This window comes from Corvus hawaiiensis, chromosome Z, assembly GCF_020740725.1.
Source record: "Corvus hawaiiensis isolate bCorHaw1 chromosome Z, bCorHaw1.pri.cur, whole genome shotgun sequence".
NCBI classification, from domain to species: Eukaryota; Metazoa; Chordata; class Aves; order Passeriformes; family Corvidae; genus Corvus; species Corvus hawaiiensis.
In genome coordinates this window covers 60,857,607-60,873,612 of record NC_063255.1, presented here as the reverse complement: position 1 = coordinate 60,873,612, position 16,006 = coordinate 60,857,607, and the positions used below count along the sequence as shown (strand labels likewise).

At 35.8% G+C, this 16,006-nt stretch overlaps 1 protein-coding gene across 8 annotated transcripts in view; it reads right to left on the bottom strand.

Moving 5' to 3' along the window:
• The window catches only part of BNC2 (basonuclin 2), a 349,514-nt gene that overhangs the window by 134,351 nt on the left and 199,157 nt on the right, over positions 1 to 16,006 (bottom strand). For all 8 annotated transcript variants that reach the window (XM_048291108.1, XM_048291106.1, XM_048291107.1 and 5 more), the window contains one exon: positions 2,644 to 2,746. In XM_048291108.1, coding sequence (XP_048147065.1) covers positions 2,644 to 2,746 — 103 coding nt within the window. The remainder of the gene's footprint in view (positions 1 to 2,643; positions 2,747 to 16,006) is intronic.

The window sequence follows — 16,006 nt, the reverse complement described above, 5'->3', positions numbered from 1 at the left end:
ACTATTAAGATTTTAATGAGATTTTATTTTCCGTATGTACTATACAAAGTATCTTTACCATTAAAAAAGAAAGAAGTAAAGACAGACTTTATCTGTTTGACTGCTTAAAGTCTAAGAAATGGCTTATCCAGTTTAAACCATTTAATTTTTAATTTAGAAAATAAATTCCCACCAAACCTGACAACATGAAAGCCAGGCTTCAGCTGAAAACAAATGAAAACCGTCTAGTCATCCAAATCCCTTAAAATACTCAGAGATTCATCCTAGCACCCATTCTCCATGATGCACAGCTGTACTTGATAATGCTGTTATGCTCTGTGCAGCTTTTGGCTTTGGCCATAGAAACACTGATGGTAGGATTGCCAGTGTAGTACAGGGGTCGACAAGGTGAACTTTTGTCAACAGAAACATTTATCTGGCCACAAAAGTACTTGCTAATGTATCTATTCATATAATTGCAATCCTGCCTTTGGCAACTCCAGACGGGTGCATCTGAACTTGTAGCAAACCTTTTCCTTCAAGAGGTGTGCAGCTTATTTTAGATGAGCAACAGAAATCGTGAGAAAGACAATGGAAGCAAGAGAAAAGAAAACAGGCCAGCAGTTGCTAAGTGCAATAGTGCAGTGGTGGCTTTTACAACATTTTAAATGGCAGCTATTAAAATGAATTAACTCCACACAGATTAGTCAAGTACAGCATGAGAAGACTGCAATTCTAAGCTATTTTTTGATCTATTCCGTTAATTATGATTCTAGGTTATCAGAACTGAATAAGCACAGTACTTGCTGTTGGAAACACCTATTCTTTGGTAATTACATTCAGTAAAGCACTACATCATGTGTCAAGGAGCCGAGTTGAAATTCATTAATAAAAATCATGAGGAAACCCTTTAATTAAAGCAGCAGGAAATACTATTTGCATTCAAGGAAAACTTCTGAGAGTACTGAGCTAACGGTTTTAAAGCAAAGGACTTCTTAACTGCAACCTGATTTTAGTAATTTTGAAATCCAAGTGGTACGCTGCAGTGAATTGATCTCTCTCCCGAAAGCTGCCCTCAAAATCCTCAAAAACAGCTAAGATCAAGAATTGAAGAAGATACATAATAGTATCCAGAAAGTAATTTATAAGACCATACAAAACATATATCTGGCTTGTTTCACTCTGCCATAAAATGTAAATACTCCAGATGAATGTACACAAAGTGCACTAAAAAAAAAAATCAGAGCATTATTCACAGTAGCAAAACAAACACTTCCTAATAATATATAGCTGTATTCAGTTTTCTGTTTGGAATGTTAAGCACTCAGGTATGGGAGCAGGTGGTGTATCCCTAATCCTCACCTTCACCTTTCAACTTTCTAGATTTTTAAAACAGGGACACTTCTATTATATAAACTGTGGTAATCTCAGATCACTGTCATATATTCTGATTTTGAATTCAATCACTTCACAGAGCAGAATCACTTCACAGGGAGAAAAATCTGATTATACTTTTCCACAGTGTACTCATTAAAAAGAAAGTTCAGGATGTCTCAGTGCTAGACTCTCAGTTTCTATTGCTCTTCAGGAGGACACCCTGGAAAATAGCTAGACAGTGCTTCCCTATCTTTGGATCAGCAAAACCTCAGATGCTGATTCTACAAAAAATCTGAAGAATGCCTGAACCATACAAATTTTGTGAGGTTTAGTGATTCTTCCAAGAAATGTGAATCTGGTTATTCTGTGACTGAAAATTTTCTGGGAAATAAGAGTAACAAAGATAAAATATGTCCCTTGATAATCTAGTATATAACAAACCTGCAACCAGCTACCAGATGGGTGGTATTAGGGCATTTCCAGGCAGCCTGAAGGCATGGAATTCATGGTACCTGCATACTTGCTTTCCTTTCCATATATGTGAATGCTTTAAAAACTTCTCTGTCAATCTCTCTTGAATTTTTTGAGCATTCACTTGTCATATGTCAGCACATTTAAGCACAAAACCACACAGACATGAACTAAATAAATAGACATCAACTATATCTTAGGAGGAAAGTAATAACCTTTCACCCAAAGTCTCATCAAAATAAAATAAAATTCACAGAATTTAAGCCCCTGAACATCTGGCAGAAGTGGAGAATGAGGACACTTGGCTTGCTTAGGTGCCAATAGCATAGATTATTAGAAGAAAACTCCAGTAGCAATATCTTCGGCACACATAGTGATCTTATCCCAATATGTGGGATCTGAAAGTTTGACAGTGGTAAATTTTCATTTCCATTAGGCCCCATGACTTATCGGCTGATGCTTTTTTGCAATACAAACTCTGCTGTGCAACCATACTGTAAGCTTTTTGCCTTTCTGTTAAGCCCTACTAGAACTACATTATTTTCTGAACGCTAGAATATTCTTTTGAGCTGTACACAAGCTGTTGAACTCCAGTGGCACTTGAAGCTATCACCAGAATAACAGACTCTTTCATCCTACAAATCGCTGTAAAAAAACCACGTGCATGCATACACATGCACAAACCCATGTGCACGCACACATGTGTAGAACAAAGAGGTACCACTATTGTCTGTATTCAGTCCAGTTCTTATTATTTAAAGATACTGGTAAAGACGGACAGAATTGAAAATTAAGCCTGGAACATATATTTCTTACCATGTGCCACCCAGCCATGTTTACACTGATCACAGGTTCTCAGGTTAATCTTCCCTGGCTGAAAACATTCACATGTGCAATTTACCAGTGTACAGCGGATGGCCTGGAAAAAGAAACAGAAAACACATGTTAATGTATTTCTTCCTGCTTGTACAAATTTGTTGTGATGGTTAGAATGGTATGAACTGTATAGCAAAACCCAGCCTCCCAACATTCAAAGTTGTGCTCCTTTTTAAAGTAGAAATTAATTATCTTTCAACACCAAAAATATGTCAGTATGTCCCATGGAGATGAATACATTCCTAAAATCTTTAAAAGATTTGCTCTATTTTCTTTAGGGAAAAAAAAAGTTGTGTGGATGAGGATGCTGTAGGAGTTCCATAAATGTCCTGGTTTTACATCAACTTCTTGAAGAAAAGAAGTTACTAGTGATGTCTTACCATTGGAGCATACCAGTTTCAAATCAAGAAACAAAAATATATGGAAAGGAAAACTACAGATATATTTCCCCTTCTCCCATGGAATCCAAAGGTTATTTTTGAATTTCCTTTTTGGGGTTCACCTAAGACATAACTCCACTGCAGAAAGAAGTAATGGATTTGATATGTTCCCAAAACAGAATAAAATGATCAAGTACAAGAATAGGACTGGTTCATAAAACATCCTGTAGTTTGCCTTTACATCTGTCACTTTCTTCAATATCTAGGCATACCCTTTAACCTCTTAACACTCACTCATCTGTTAAATGTGTATTTTTCTGTTTCAAAGTAGCAATGCTAAAACTCCAATCCCATGCAGAGATCTCAAATTTGCTAAATAATACACCTTCCTTAATAATACACTTTCTCATCTTGCTTTTAAATTTTTTTCAAAAATTACACAGGTTTACTTTGACAAGGGCTAGCTACATCCACAGAAAAGTGAATATAAATTGAATGAGACTCTTTCTAATGTAACAGACATATGTTTTTAAATAGTGTAGAAGATGACCTGTGCACTTCAAACTGCTACTAATAAATTTATGGCATGCATTTAGATGTAATTTGCATGGAGATTTCTCAGACAGAGAGGCTTATTGTGATCATTCACAGATTAACAATCTACTGGAACTACCAGAGCTGCCAGGAAAAGATATCTCTATAGATTTAGATGCAATCAATGATTACTTGGGGGGCTAAGGTGGGGGAAGGGTGCTTGGTACGCATTGCCACAGAGATACTGAAGAATTATGAAGACTCTTGCCTTTTCCCAAGAATTAATACACACACTCACACATACTTTCCATACCAAAAATAATTATCTTAACTGTAGTGACTTAAAAAAAATTACATTCAGCATTAGCTAGGCCTGGCTAAGGTCCTTGGCTGCTGACAATGAAAAAGCCTCAGAATTATTTAAATGTTGATCCCTTTACTTATTTATCTGCATCAGACAGAAATGTAAAGACATTTACAGTTCATGGATACATTTAATATATATATTTCTCTGACAAATTTCTGTTACAAGTGTCTTTTATTCCTCTTATCTTATCTGCCCCTTTACAACCTTTTACAATCAAAAACCTAGTGAGGAAAAAAATCCTGCTCTATTATACCTGACACTTCAGGGCCTCAGTCCCAATGTCACCTGTCCAACTACTCATTAGCCAGTGTTATAAAACACTGCTCTATGGATGCGTGATTAAAAGAATTAGTAATATGAAATATAAGGGTACCAAAGAAGTGCTGACCATGCGAGAATAATATATGTGTTTGTGGGTTATGAGAAAAAAAATCTCCTGGAAGGTCCTGTTTCATGTTCAATAGTTTATTGACTTGGTAATATATCAGGACTACACTGGTCAGTAATGGTGTTCTTTTGCTAATATGTTCATTAATTAATGAACTCAGTAATTAATTGTACTGCAAGAAGGAGGTCTTACAAAATGGTATTCTTATTTTGCCATAGAAGGTTTTCTCACATTCACCACCTTTTTCAGGTGTCTGCACCAATGTGACATACATTTGTTGTATTTGACATTATTTTGATTTTTTCATGTGTCACTTACAGTACATGTAAGAGGTGTAATATAGTGCAGTACATGTACTAGATGAAATTCTGACACTTGGAAGAGCTGCTTTATTAAGGCTCATCAGCATTTCCATTACAACCCTATCTACTTTTGGCCTAGAGGTCAACAGGTTGCCTGTAAAAATTTGATTCAGCTTGAACCTGAAATACAATGTTTCAGCCTAAGAGTAAGTTTTATTACACACATTCAAAAATTATCCATTTACCCACTATAGATTATAAACTGAGGGGAAGAGTTTAGATGTGACATGTTTCTTTTCCTCTTCCCTGAGTTAAAGAGAGTATTGATGATGCAAAATGTTGAACCAATTAATTAACATGATTTCTATCTTTTAGATATATTGCCCAAAAAATTCACTCAAATTTTTCAGAAACATGAAAATATCAGCTTTTTCTTCCAATAAATAAATCTGGAAAGTCTTCAAATAAAGATATGCATTTTTGTAAAGTAATAGGGATTCGCATGAGAAAATCAAAAGCTAATTAGCATGGCCAAAACGTTCAGCCTGCACTTACTTGGCTGCTTTTTCTGCCAAGGGTGTATGTTGACACCAGGTTGTAATTTGGTTTCAGTAGTTTCCCATTCCACCACTGAGAATCCCATGCATACTTCTGAATGATGAGGGTTACCCCCCAAGCTGCAAGATGCTCATTTAGGACTGGAAATACTCATTCTAATTCATGTTCTGGTATGATCTTGGGCAAATTATTTTGCTGTTATTTCCCTAAACAATAACTAGACACAATGACAACTTGTTGCCAGGACACATGCAACATAAATTTGCAGGCATTCTATAGTAGTAGAGGCTATTGAAAATCTCACAAAGAATTTTATCTTTATTTCAAAGATTAATTTTGCACTTTCCTCAATTAATTCAGAATTATTGCAATTACCTGAGATCCATACAATACCCAGCATGATGCCAATGTAACTCAGTGACGAGATGATTCAAGATGGTGAAAAGTGTGTGATCCTACACATAGGGTCTGAACACTAAGATTCATCAACATGAAAGAAGGTAGTGTCCTTGAAGACCTTCACAATGCATCCAGCAAATTTACTGTGCCTTGCAGAGATATCACAATTACAAACAGTATTTTTCACCGGTTTTTCAATACTATTTAACTTGAGAATACAAGTCACTGACAGCTTTTGCAACAGGCTCAGCAATGCCAGAAGTGCAGGTGAAGGTGAATGTGGCATAGATTAACTTTAGAACCCAAAGTTTTAATGAGGACCTCCATTCCCCAGCAGCAGCATTTTAAGGTACAGTAGCTGGTGCTCTTGTAGGTACCAGAGTGGGTTGGTGTAACTGTGGTTGGACGTCTGGTATTGCTTAATTTTAAAGGGGTGGGGTGGGAAGTGGGGATAATAAAAACATCCTGGATGTAGCAGCTAAATATGGCAGACATTGTTCCAACCCGTTAAAGCGTAGGTATAAAAATCCAAGGGTATACCAATGTCAGAATTTTGACAGAAAGTGCTTCTGAAAGAGTTTAGCTAGGCATTCCAGAAGTCACACACTGTAATTCTGCCTTCCCAAGATTTTGATAAAAAGTTTATGTAATGGGATTTTGCATACTACGCTATTTTCTAGGGAAAGAAACAGAAATTTTCCCTGACTGAGATTTTCCTCAGAAACTTCCCCAAGAAAGGCAGAAGGAAACAGAAGGAAAAGAAACCAATGAATAGTGAAAAGAATATTAAAATCAGCAGACACAGTCCCCCCATATTAGCTGATAGGCAACCAAGTATTTAGATGACAACTTGCAGGTTAAGACCTTAAGTACACAACAAAACACAGTTTCCTAAATACACCTCCTTGAAAAATGCATGCTGTTATATTTTACCATGTCAATGGCCTGCAGTTAACAGGAATTCTCAGACATTTTTATTCATCACTTTCACTGAGTTCCTAACATAATGCTTCTTGTATTTCTATGAAAATTACAATGACCCTTGAGGACCTATGCTGGAAATGGACTGGACTTCAGCAGAATAATTTAAAATCGTTTATACTACTCATTCCTTAAATATAAAAATTTTAAAATTGACATTGAGAAATATGCTGCAGCTCTCTTTGAGATCGTCTTCCTGTAAAGCATAATGCAAAAAGAAAGGAACTTTACCTAATATTAAAGCATGATGTCTAGTACACCTATGCATAAGTTTGTATGGCTATTAAAACATGTTAGACCTGACTTCTGTGGGTTTCTCCCAGACGAAGGATATTAATTTAATATTGTTTGGGTGATTTGATTATGTCTAAAAAGTAAATATTATTCACATGTTACTAGAAATAGCCTAGAGCAGTCATGGAAAAATCAATCTTTCTGGCTATTCTGCAGAGCTTCCAAGACATGAGAGTCAATAACCTACCATGAAAGGGATCATAGTGTGGGAGAAGGAGAACATGTAAAGAAAAGTGTGATTCCTCCTCTGGCATACTTAGAAGTGATCACAGTAGATGGAGGCAGTTTTAAATGATGCCACATTCCGGAGAGACAGATAAGTTTTGCAACAAAACTTCATAATGTAACTAATGATGAGGCTTTAAGAGTTCTATGAGGTTGAACAGCATCTTACTGAAGTCTCAGCCACAACTTTTCATGCGGTGGCAGTGTTATCAGAGTCTTATTCTTAATGTCCTTGCCTCATCTTTCTCAAGTGCAAAAAGGTCTTTAAAAATGTCTCCTTTCCACATCTATAATATATCACCGTGCACCTGAATACATAATGGAGTCAACTATACGCCCCCTCTGCATTGATGTTCCATCTACCTTTCTAATGCGTCTCCCATACATCTATCCCACAGAGCACACACAATCTAAATCCACTGTTACCAGTCACAGAAGCATGAGGCTTGAGGAAAATTTGGTCACGTGAAATCTTTTTAGTGGGACTGCAAACCAGGAAACTGGTGCATAAGCGCAGTTCTTAACAGCTGCATTAAAATCAATAAGACTAAGAGAGTATGCACTCTACACAAAGGTGTTAGCTAGCAAAGATGCTGTGGGTTTTAAACACACACATATACACATACATATACTTGAAATTTAGATTTTGTATAATGGGAATTCACAAGTTCTATGTATTTTTGTAATATAGGCAAGAACTTGCCATATTTAATTGACAGAATAAATCTCATTTATGATTTTAAAGTCAATAACAGTTCAGGTGTTGTATGCCAATGAATGGAATATTTGCATGAAATTATAAGAAGTGTTGGAAAAGCAAAAAGCACTTTTTACAGCTTATGTTTCAACTTTAATCGAAATACAACATATTAAATTAGCATTTTCTATCCATTGTCAGTTTTACTCTGTATTGCAAATGAAAATTACATAATTTTAAACTAATATTTTATTGAAAGTAAGTAACACTCTCATTAGGAGAACAATTTGAAACCATACAGCACATGATCTTGAGACACACCATAACAATCAAACTTAGCCTAATCAAAGACTAATGAGAAACACAGAGATCCCCTCTCGTTTTGCTGTATGTTGACCCATGACAGAATAAATTATGAAGCAGAAGACAACAGATAGGTTCTGCAAGTGTTTCAACACTTTTTTAACAGAAAATCTCCTCTGCCATTAATTTTCCATTCTGTTTCTTTGTTATAATGCAAAGAAGATATGATCTGTCTATCTGACATTATTGCTCACCACAGGACTGTACCATACTACAGTTCTAGGTTCAGAGTTTTTCTTTCTTTTTTAGAGCACATATAGAGCTCTCTAAAAAGCTCTTAAAAAATATGACTTCGTTTCTTTACTGTGTCATGAATCCAAATAAATATTTTTTTCCTGCCAATTCAGTACTTTTTAAAAAGTGAATTCACACTATTTTTAATACTGGCAAATCAGGAGTAGAATACAGTTTATTTTCAAATTGACACCAAAAGGAGGATCTTTTGTATACTGACATTTAGGAAATGCACAATGTCACCTTCCTGTGATGAGACTGGTATTATAGGAAACTGTTTTGGTTTAAACCTAGCCAACACCTAAGCCCCACACAGCTGTTTGCTCACTTCCCTCACAGTGGGATGGGGGAGAGGAAAGTAAAAGTGATGAAATTTGTGGGTTGAGATAAAGACATCTTAGTAGGTAAAGCAAAAAACCCACAAGCAAAATAAAACAAGGGATTCATTATGCCCCTTCTCTTGTACATTTTAACTCCTAAGAAAGAAGGAAAATTGAGGTGGAAGTGCTTGACGCACTTTCTTCAGAATGAAGCAGACACGTTTCTGTCTCTTCAGGGGGGCCATATACCTCTATCACATCATTCTGGTACAAAAATGACAATTTTGAAACTCAGCTAAAATGTTTAGATGGGTAATTCTGCAGCCGGAACACTGGACTGGGAGAGAGGGAATGCCTTGATACTGATCCTCGATCTGTCACTCCCATAGATTCATTTACTTAACCACTCAATCTATAACTGCCCAATCCAAAAAAAATGAGTAATGCTAATATAGAGCATTTTCAGAGATAAGGCTAAAAAACTGCTCACACAACATGGTGAGGTATGAGGGAAAATGTAAGGCAGAAACATTCAGCATTATTATTTCTTCTGTTGGCACAAAAATGTTAACAGATTTTTTTTTAATGATGCAAATTTACTTTGATTTACCACTGGCAAATGAATGACTGTATACATAGGAATCACCTACAGAAAATAATTTTAATTGATAAATGACCATTACTAACTTCAATACTGATAGCCTAATAATGCTTTGCCCAAAACAAAAAACAGTAAGGGGAAATCTACTTTGCATTTGAATGGTCTGAAACATCCATGTAATGCTATGATATTTTTGATCACTCTCCCATTTAGAGATACTCAAATATCTTCTGAGTTATTCACTGCATTTCAGTATTTTATTAGCAATTTCACATCACATTATATTAGTATAATTTCTTACTTGTACTTATTTTCAGTAAATGCAATTTGAAAGGTAATAATATTGTTATATTTCTCTGTGGCATTCAAGAAAACAGTTACTAATATAATATTAAGGGAAGGATGCTAGCAAGAGAGAAAGCTGTTAATAGGATAAAACAGCTTTTCCTGGAGTAAGGAAAACCTAGTCTTTAAGCATGTTAGAAAACTGTTTTCTAGTTTTCTTGAGAAAGAGCTGCTAAGTGAATGGGGAATAAGAAGAGAAAGAAAAAAAACCATTTGTAGTCTCGTATTAATTTAGGAGTTGCTCTTCAGTTCTACCCCAGACGCTACCAAAAGTAGAAACCTGTGTCAAGGAATGTTACCTGGACTTTTCTAGAGAAATATAATGCAGAATATATATTTCATTTTTCAGGAAGTTTCTGTAGAGCTTTCAGGCTGCTTCTATACACTCAGCTCACAGGGCTGCATACAGGATACTCTACAAAGACTGCAGGTACAGTATCACTCTATGATTCTATAGCATGTAAAACTAGCTGGAGGGTCTCAAGCATCAGAGTTATTTGCACTGAAAAAATTAAGACTGACAAGTGCTTCTTTGCTTAAAATTTGAAGAAAAAACATAGTTGATTTAAGAATGAGATTCCCTGTGCCCAAGAGCCTATTAGCAAATACAGATGTTTATTCTTACAGATGAAAACCAGATCTATGATATGAAAACAACACTGTCACTGGCGTTCAGCCACATATATTGCCAAGGCAGAGGTCAGTGTCAGATAGGTGTCCAACACGAATGGATGCACCCACAAGAAGTGCCCTTCTCTAACCATGACTCTTCTAGAGAATAACACTGCAAGCTACACCCAGGCAGTCATGCCAAGTAACCACAATTCACTCTGTCCTTTAGAGAGCACAGGAGGCAAGTCGCTTCCACTGGTTTTACTGGCCTGTCGTGGACCTATGATTTACTCTGCCCTGGTGAGACCCCCCCTGGAGTACTGCATCCGTCTCTGGAGTCCTCAGCAAAGGAAGGACATGGACCTGTTGGAGCAAGTCCCAAATAAGGACCACAAAGATGATCAGAGGGCTGGAATACCTCTACTATGAGGAAAGATTGGCAGAATTGTCATAGTTCACCCAGGGGAAGAGAAAGCTCCAGTGAGTACTTATAACAGCTTTCCAGTACCTAAAGGGGCTTGGAAGAAGGTTGAAGAGGGACTTTTTACAGGACATGTAGTGATAGGACAAGGAATAATAGCTTTAAAACAAAAGAGGGCAGGTTTACACTAAATATAAGGAAGAAATTTTTTTGAGGAGAGTGGTGAAACCCTGGAACAGGTTGCCCAGAAATGTGGTGGATGCCTCATCCCTGGGAACATTCAAATTAGGCAGGAGAGGATTCTGAGATACCTGATCTAGTTAAAGATGTACCTGACCATGGCAGAGGGTTGATCTTTAAAAATTCCTTCTACCCCTAACTACTCCCTGAGCCCATGATTCTATGAAAAGTCCAGGTGATATTTCTCTGGAAAACAAGTGCATCTTGCTGGCAACCACATTGGAGAGAGTATACTGAGATTCCTCAGTGGTATGAGCCTTGCTATTTGCAATAGACTTCTACTACCTTATAGCAGATATTTCAGAAGAAAGTATGTAAACCAATAATTCAAAACTTGTGATGTAAAAATTAAAACTAAATATGCTCCAAAAGTTTATTTTCCCTCTAGTATCTTAAAAAAGACATAGAACCTGTGGATGTAGCAGGAACATGGAACGAAATTGTCAACATTTTTTTTACATTATGTGGACTATTGGATCAGTAATCGACAAAAAGGGATTTTTTTCAGTAGATTATAAGTGGTTAAATAAGAGTTACTTAAATCTATTAAATGAAATAACAAATCTATTAAGCCTAATATCTGTTCATCATCTATTGTTTCTCTACAAATCCATCAGAAGATGATGAGATCATTAAATGTCTTAAAGGTGATCAGATAAATAATTCATAATCTCTAGACTAGTTTTGATCAACCTCAGTTATAGTCTGTCCAGTAAAAACTACAAGAGAAAAGATGTAAGTATGCAAAAATATCACTTCTAACAAATAAATAGGGAACTTTATAAGAAAAATGTAAATATCCACTCAAAATTATGTTAGCAAAATCAGTTAGATTTTTTTATTTTCCACCTTTTTCTTCTATAAGTTGAAAGAATAAGCAACATCTGATTTAAACAAAGTAAAATGCAGCATGGCCCATGGAATAGCTATTTCTTTCTGTCAATTTATTCTTCTTAAAGAATATCAAATACACATTGTTTATTGTCTAATCTGCTCTTCAGGAAGTTTTGCCTTTCAGGATTTTCTTTCCTTCTCAGACATTATTGCTTTCTGGGTTCTAAATGATGGGTTTTCAATTTGGCAAAAACAATTATGTGGATTTGCACTGCACTGTGCTGCATCTTAGCCACTGAAGATAAATATGAGTTCTACAAAAGTTACATAAAAGAATTATAATGAAAGATTTCATTGTTTTGAAAAGAATTCTAAAAAGAAAATAATGTCTTCTGTCTCATCAAGGTCAACACTTCATACTATGTGTCCTCTTCTTAAGTTATACCCTAAAGCAATAACTTCTTATTTACATTAATAAAATACTCAGTCCTGTACTATTCCTTCAGTGACCAACCCTGTCAGGCACAAAACTGATACTTTAGGCAAATAAGAACAAGAAAACCACCCAATCTTTTTTTTGCCTCACTCCCAAAAAGCCAGACTAGTAAGAGAAAATTTTTCTCCTCATTAGATGAAGTAATTAATTATTTAAATATGCATTTCTTTTATTAATGTAACTTTTAAATTTTGCTTCTTTGGTATTTCCTGAAAACAAAGAAATGTATATTTTTTCCACGAACATTCACTAAAGTATATTCTATCCCTTCACCTTATGTGGAAGAGAGAAGAATTCCAGTAAGTGTGAAATATGTGTCTCTTTGGCCAGAATGGAACATGAAAAAAAAAAAATTCATATATATATAATAAAACCAGAGAGACACAGAGAGAGAGAGAGAGAAAAGAGGGAGAAGGGGGGCAGGCAGTGGAGGGAGAAATGTTATTGGTTTTCTCAGAAGGATTTTCTTTTATACATAGCTTTATCCTATAATTTTGTCCCTGTTGGGCACACTGCCTAAATTTAAACACAAACAGTCAAGCAATGAAGAAACATTACCACATTTACTGTGAACAAAAACTCCCAGTTGTACAGTGAAATTTTAATACATTTCAACTTATCTCTTTTACTAATGGGGAGAGTACAAACCCTGCAGGAATTCGCTCTGCAAACTGGTAATTACAGTAGACTCACTTTTTTATAATGCATATGTATAGTCAGACACAAGAAACATAGCTGCCCTTTTGATGTAGGTTACAATAAGAATGTTTAAAAAAAATTATGAAAACCTCCTGCAATTCTAAAGGAATGCATTATTTTTCATGGGAAGTTGTCCTTTAGCTATACTAAAGAACACAAATATATATAGTACAATATAACACACATATATTCACTTGCTTTTATAATCTGAAGCACAACCTTTATCAGGCTGCCCCTTTTTTTTAAGTAGGGTCTTTTTGTTTTGTTTTGTTGTTGTTGTTTTCCTAATGTACCTACTGGTACAAAGCTGGTTTCCATCCTACAGTATCATGTATGAGTTCAGAAGATTTTTGTTCTCCCAGGCCTCTCCTCTGAACAACCTTCAAATTTAAATAATTTTGATCATCAACTTTATGTCTCACTAAATCATTATAACATATATTTAAAAGTACTATTGTAATTGCATAGATTTAAAACATACAGCGTCCAACTCATCTAAGATAGGACATGCTTTGCCTGGCAAAACATGTTTGTAGTGTACGCAAAGAGAGATTTCATTTAATCTGAGGATGTGTGAAATCAAAGTAGGATCCACTGCTAAATCATACATACAATATTTATCTTTAATACAATAATGATAAGACATAGCTATATGTTAAAAAATCACCCAAACAAGCAAACAAATAAACAAACAAAAACAAAGTACAAGACAAGTAAGAGTTTGCAAAAACCCCATATTTCCAGGCCTTTTATGGTTTACGCCACTATTTCTTAATGCCTATCAACCAACCATACCACTTGATTCTGCAAATACTCACATCCTCATTCTTTAAGTATACTCATATTCACATTTAAAGTTAAAGGTAGAAAAAAACCTCACACAATTCAATAATTAAATAATTGTGTGCACTAAGAACAGCACACAAAAAATCATGTAAGAATTCCAGTTTCTGGAGTTCCTGTAAAAAGGCAAATCTTCAAAACTGCCAGAAGAGCAACTCACACAACCTAGCACTTCTTTGAGCTGCATTTTCACCAGTTTGCAACACCCAGCATGCTGGAAACACAATCTGCCTGTCTCTGTTAAGCACATCCTGGGCATTATGTTGGTTGAATGGTAACGTGAAACATTTGCAAGTTTCTCGTAAGGTGGAATACCATATTCACAGCTCAAGACAGTCACAGGTAAACTCGCTAGACCCTGAGGCTTCATTCTCCAAGCAGAAGTTTTAATTACAAGGAAACAGTGTAAGTTGGTATCAATGATTACTCGCAGTCACCAATAAGGAACCAATGGCCAAATGAAAACTAACAACAGTGATGGTGAAGGTCTCTCCTGTAAGACCTTTAAAGATACTTTCCATGGAGGTCTTACTTAAAACCCATGAAATTTCATGGGAGCTGGAAATATTCATTTCCCTTATTGCTGGAGAGTATCTTTCTCACAGATGTAACCCTCTTCTCTACAGAGGTGTTTTTTTAGCAGTGAAATTATTTCATTTCAAAGTGAGTTGTTAATGACTGTGGAATTACTTAACTTTTTTTTTCTTAATCAAAGAAATCTGATCTTGGCTAAATGTGAAGAGCTTCCTTCTCATTCAGAATGAGGAGGTTTGGTACAATCAGACTGAGCATCAGACTGAGGAAGGGTGCTACACTAGGTTTACTAATAAAAGTCACAGAACTTAATGTGTGTATGCATGGTAAGCATTTTACCAACTCTAAAACCTACAATGTGCTAGGAGAGTGAGAAATATGTGTGCCAGCAGACCTGTGAGTGTAAACTTTCTTCACAGCAACAAAAGTAATTTTCACAGAATATAAGTTATATTCCATATGACTTGTGATCCTGCCTGATGCAATGCTTAGGATGTGCTTAGTCAGCAAGTCTTTGTTGAAAGCATATGGGAGGTAGCACAAGCTCATCTTCTGAAATTACCTTCACCACTGTACATCATAATTGTCACAGTAATTTCTGTCTGTATCAGGGTGGGCAGAGGAGATCTACACAGAAGCTCAGTCTTGACTTGAAATCCAGATCCTGTGCTAAAATGTCACTTAATTTCTAGATTTCAGAAGCAATGTGAGGAGAAACAAGAGACAATATATCCCAGATTATGACTCTTTTTGTGTAGAAGACAGCAGATCCAGTCACATTTCTAAATGGAAGAAACAGTATCTTTGCAATGAATATGCAGCAACTTCTTTCCTCTTCCTCACCTACAACCTTAATTTCATTTCTAAGGATTCACAGAAAGGAAACTCCAATCAAATTGAAAAAGACGCTGCTTCCTTTAATGTCTTGTCACGTGCAAAAGTGAGCAATGTCTCTTTTTAACAACTTTCCATAAAAAGAAAAAATTACAATACTAAAATTGGTTGTACTAAATGGATGTGAAAAGACTATATGTGAGACAATTAGAGATAAAGGCTTTATCGAATGAAAGCATTCCAGATAATTGACAGTGACCCTCATTATTTATTTCTTTAAACTTCCCAATTTTTGTTATCAAGTTCAATTTGGGACTCAGTTTTGGGAAGCATAAAGGACCTTCAATACATGCAGAGGCTCTGAGGATGTTGATGTTAAGTAACTTTCTTCCTCCTTATCACTCCTCCTTTTTTTAATTTTATCTGTAGTAGTTGATGACATGGGCAGAAAATTAAATCAATCAGAATCAGGTGGTTGCAGTTTAGGGAGATAGTCCTGAGTGAAACCAGAGACAACATAAAGTAATTTGCTGACAGTGAAGCTAGAATAAGTTTTATGTTGGCTGTATGCCTCCATGCTGAATGCATGTGTTACTATCAATATTAATCCAAAGCATTAAAGGTAAAGGAACCCAATGGTTGAAATGTATGCCTTAAACCCTGTCTTTTAAAAATAATCTCTGCTTCAAGGGTGAATGAATAGTCCTAAACCAAGGGATGCAGGACTCCAAAACCCATAGAGACCAGCTGAGTACTCTGCTTTCTGGGATGACAGCAGTGCTCCCATTGTTGGTCCTTCACA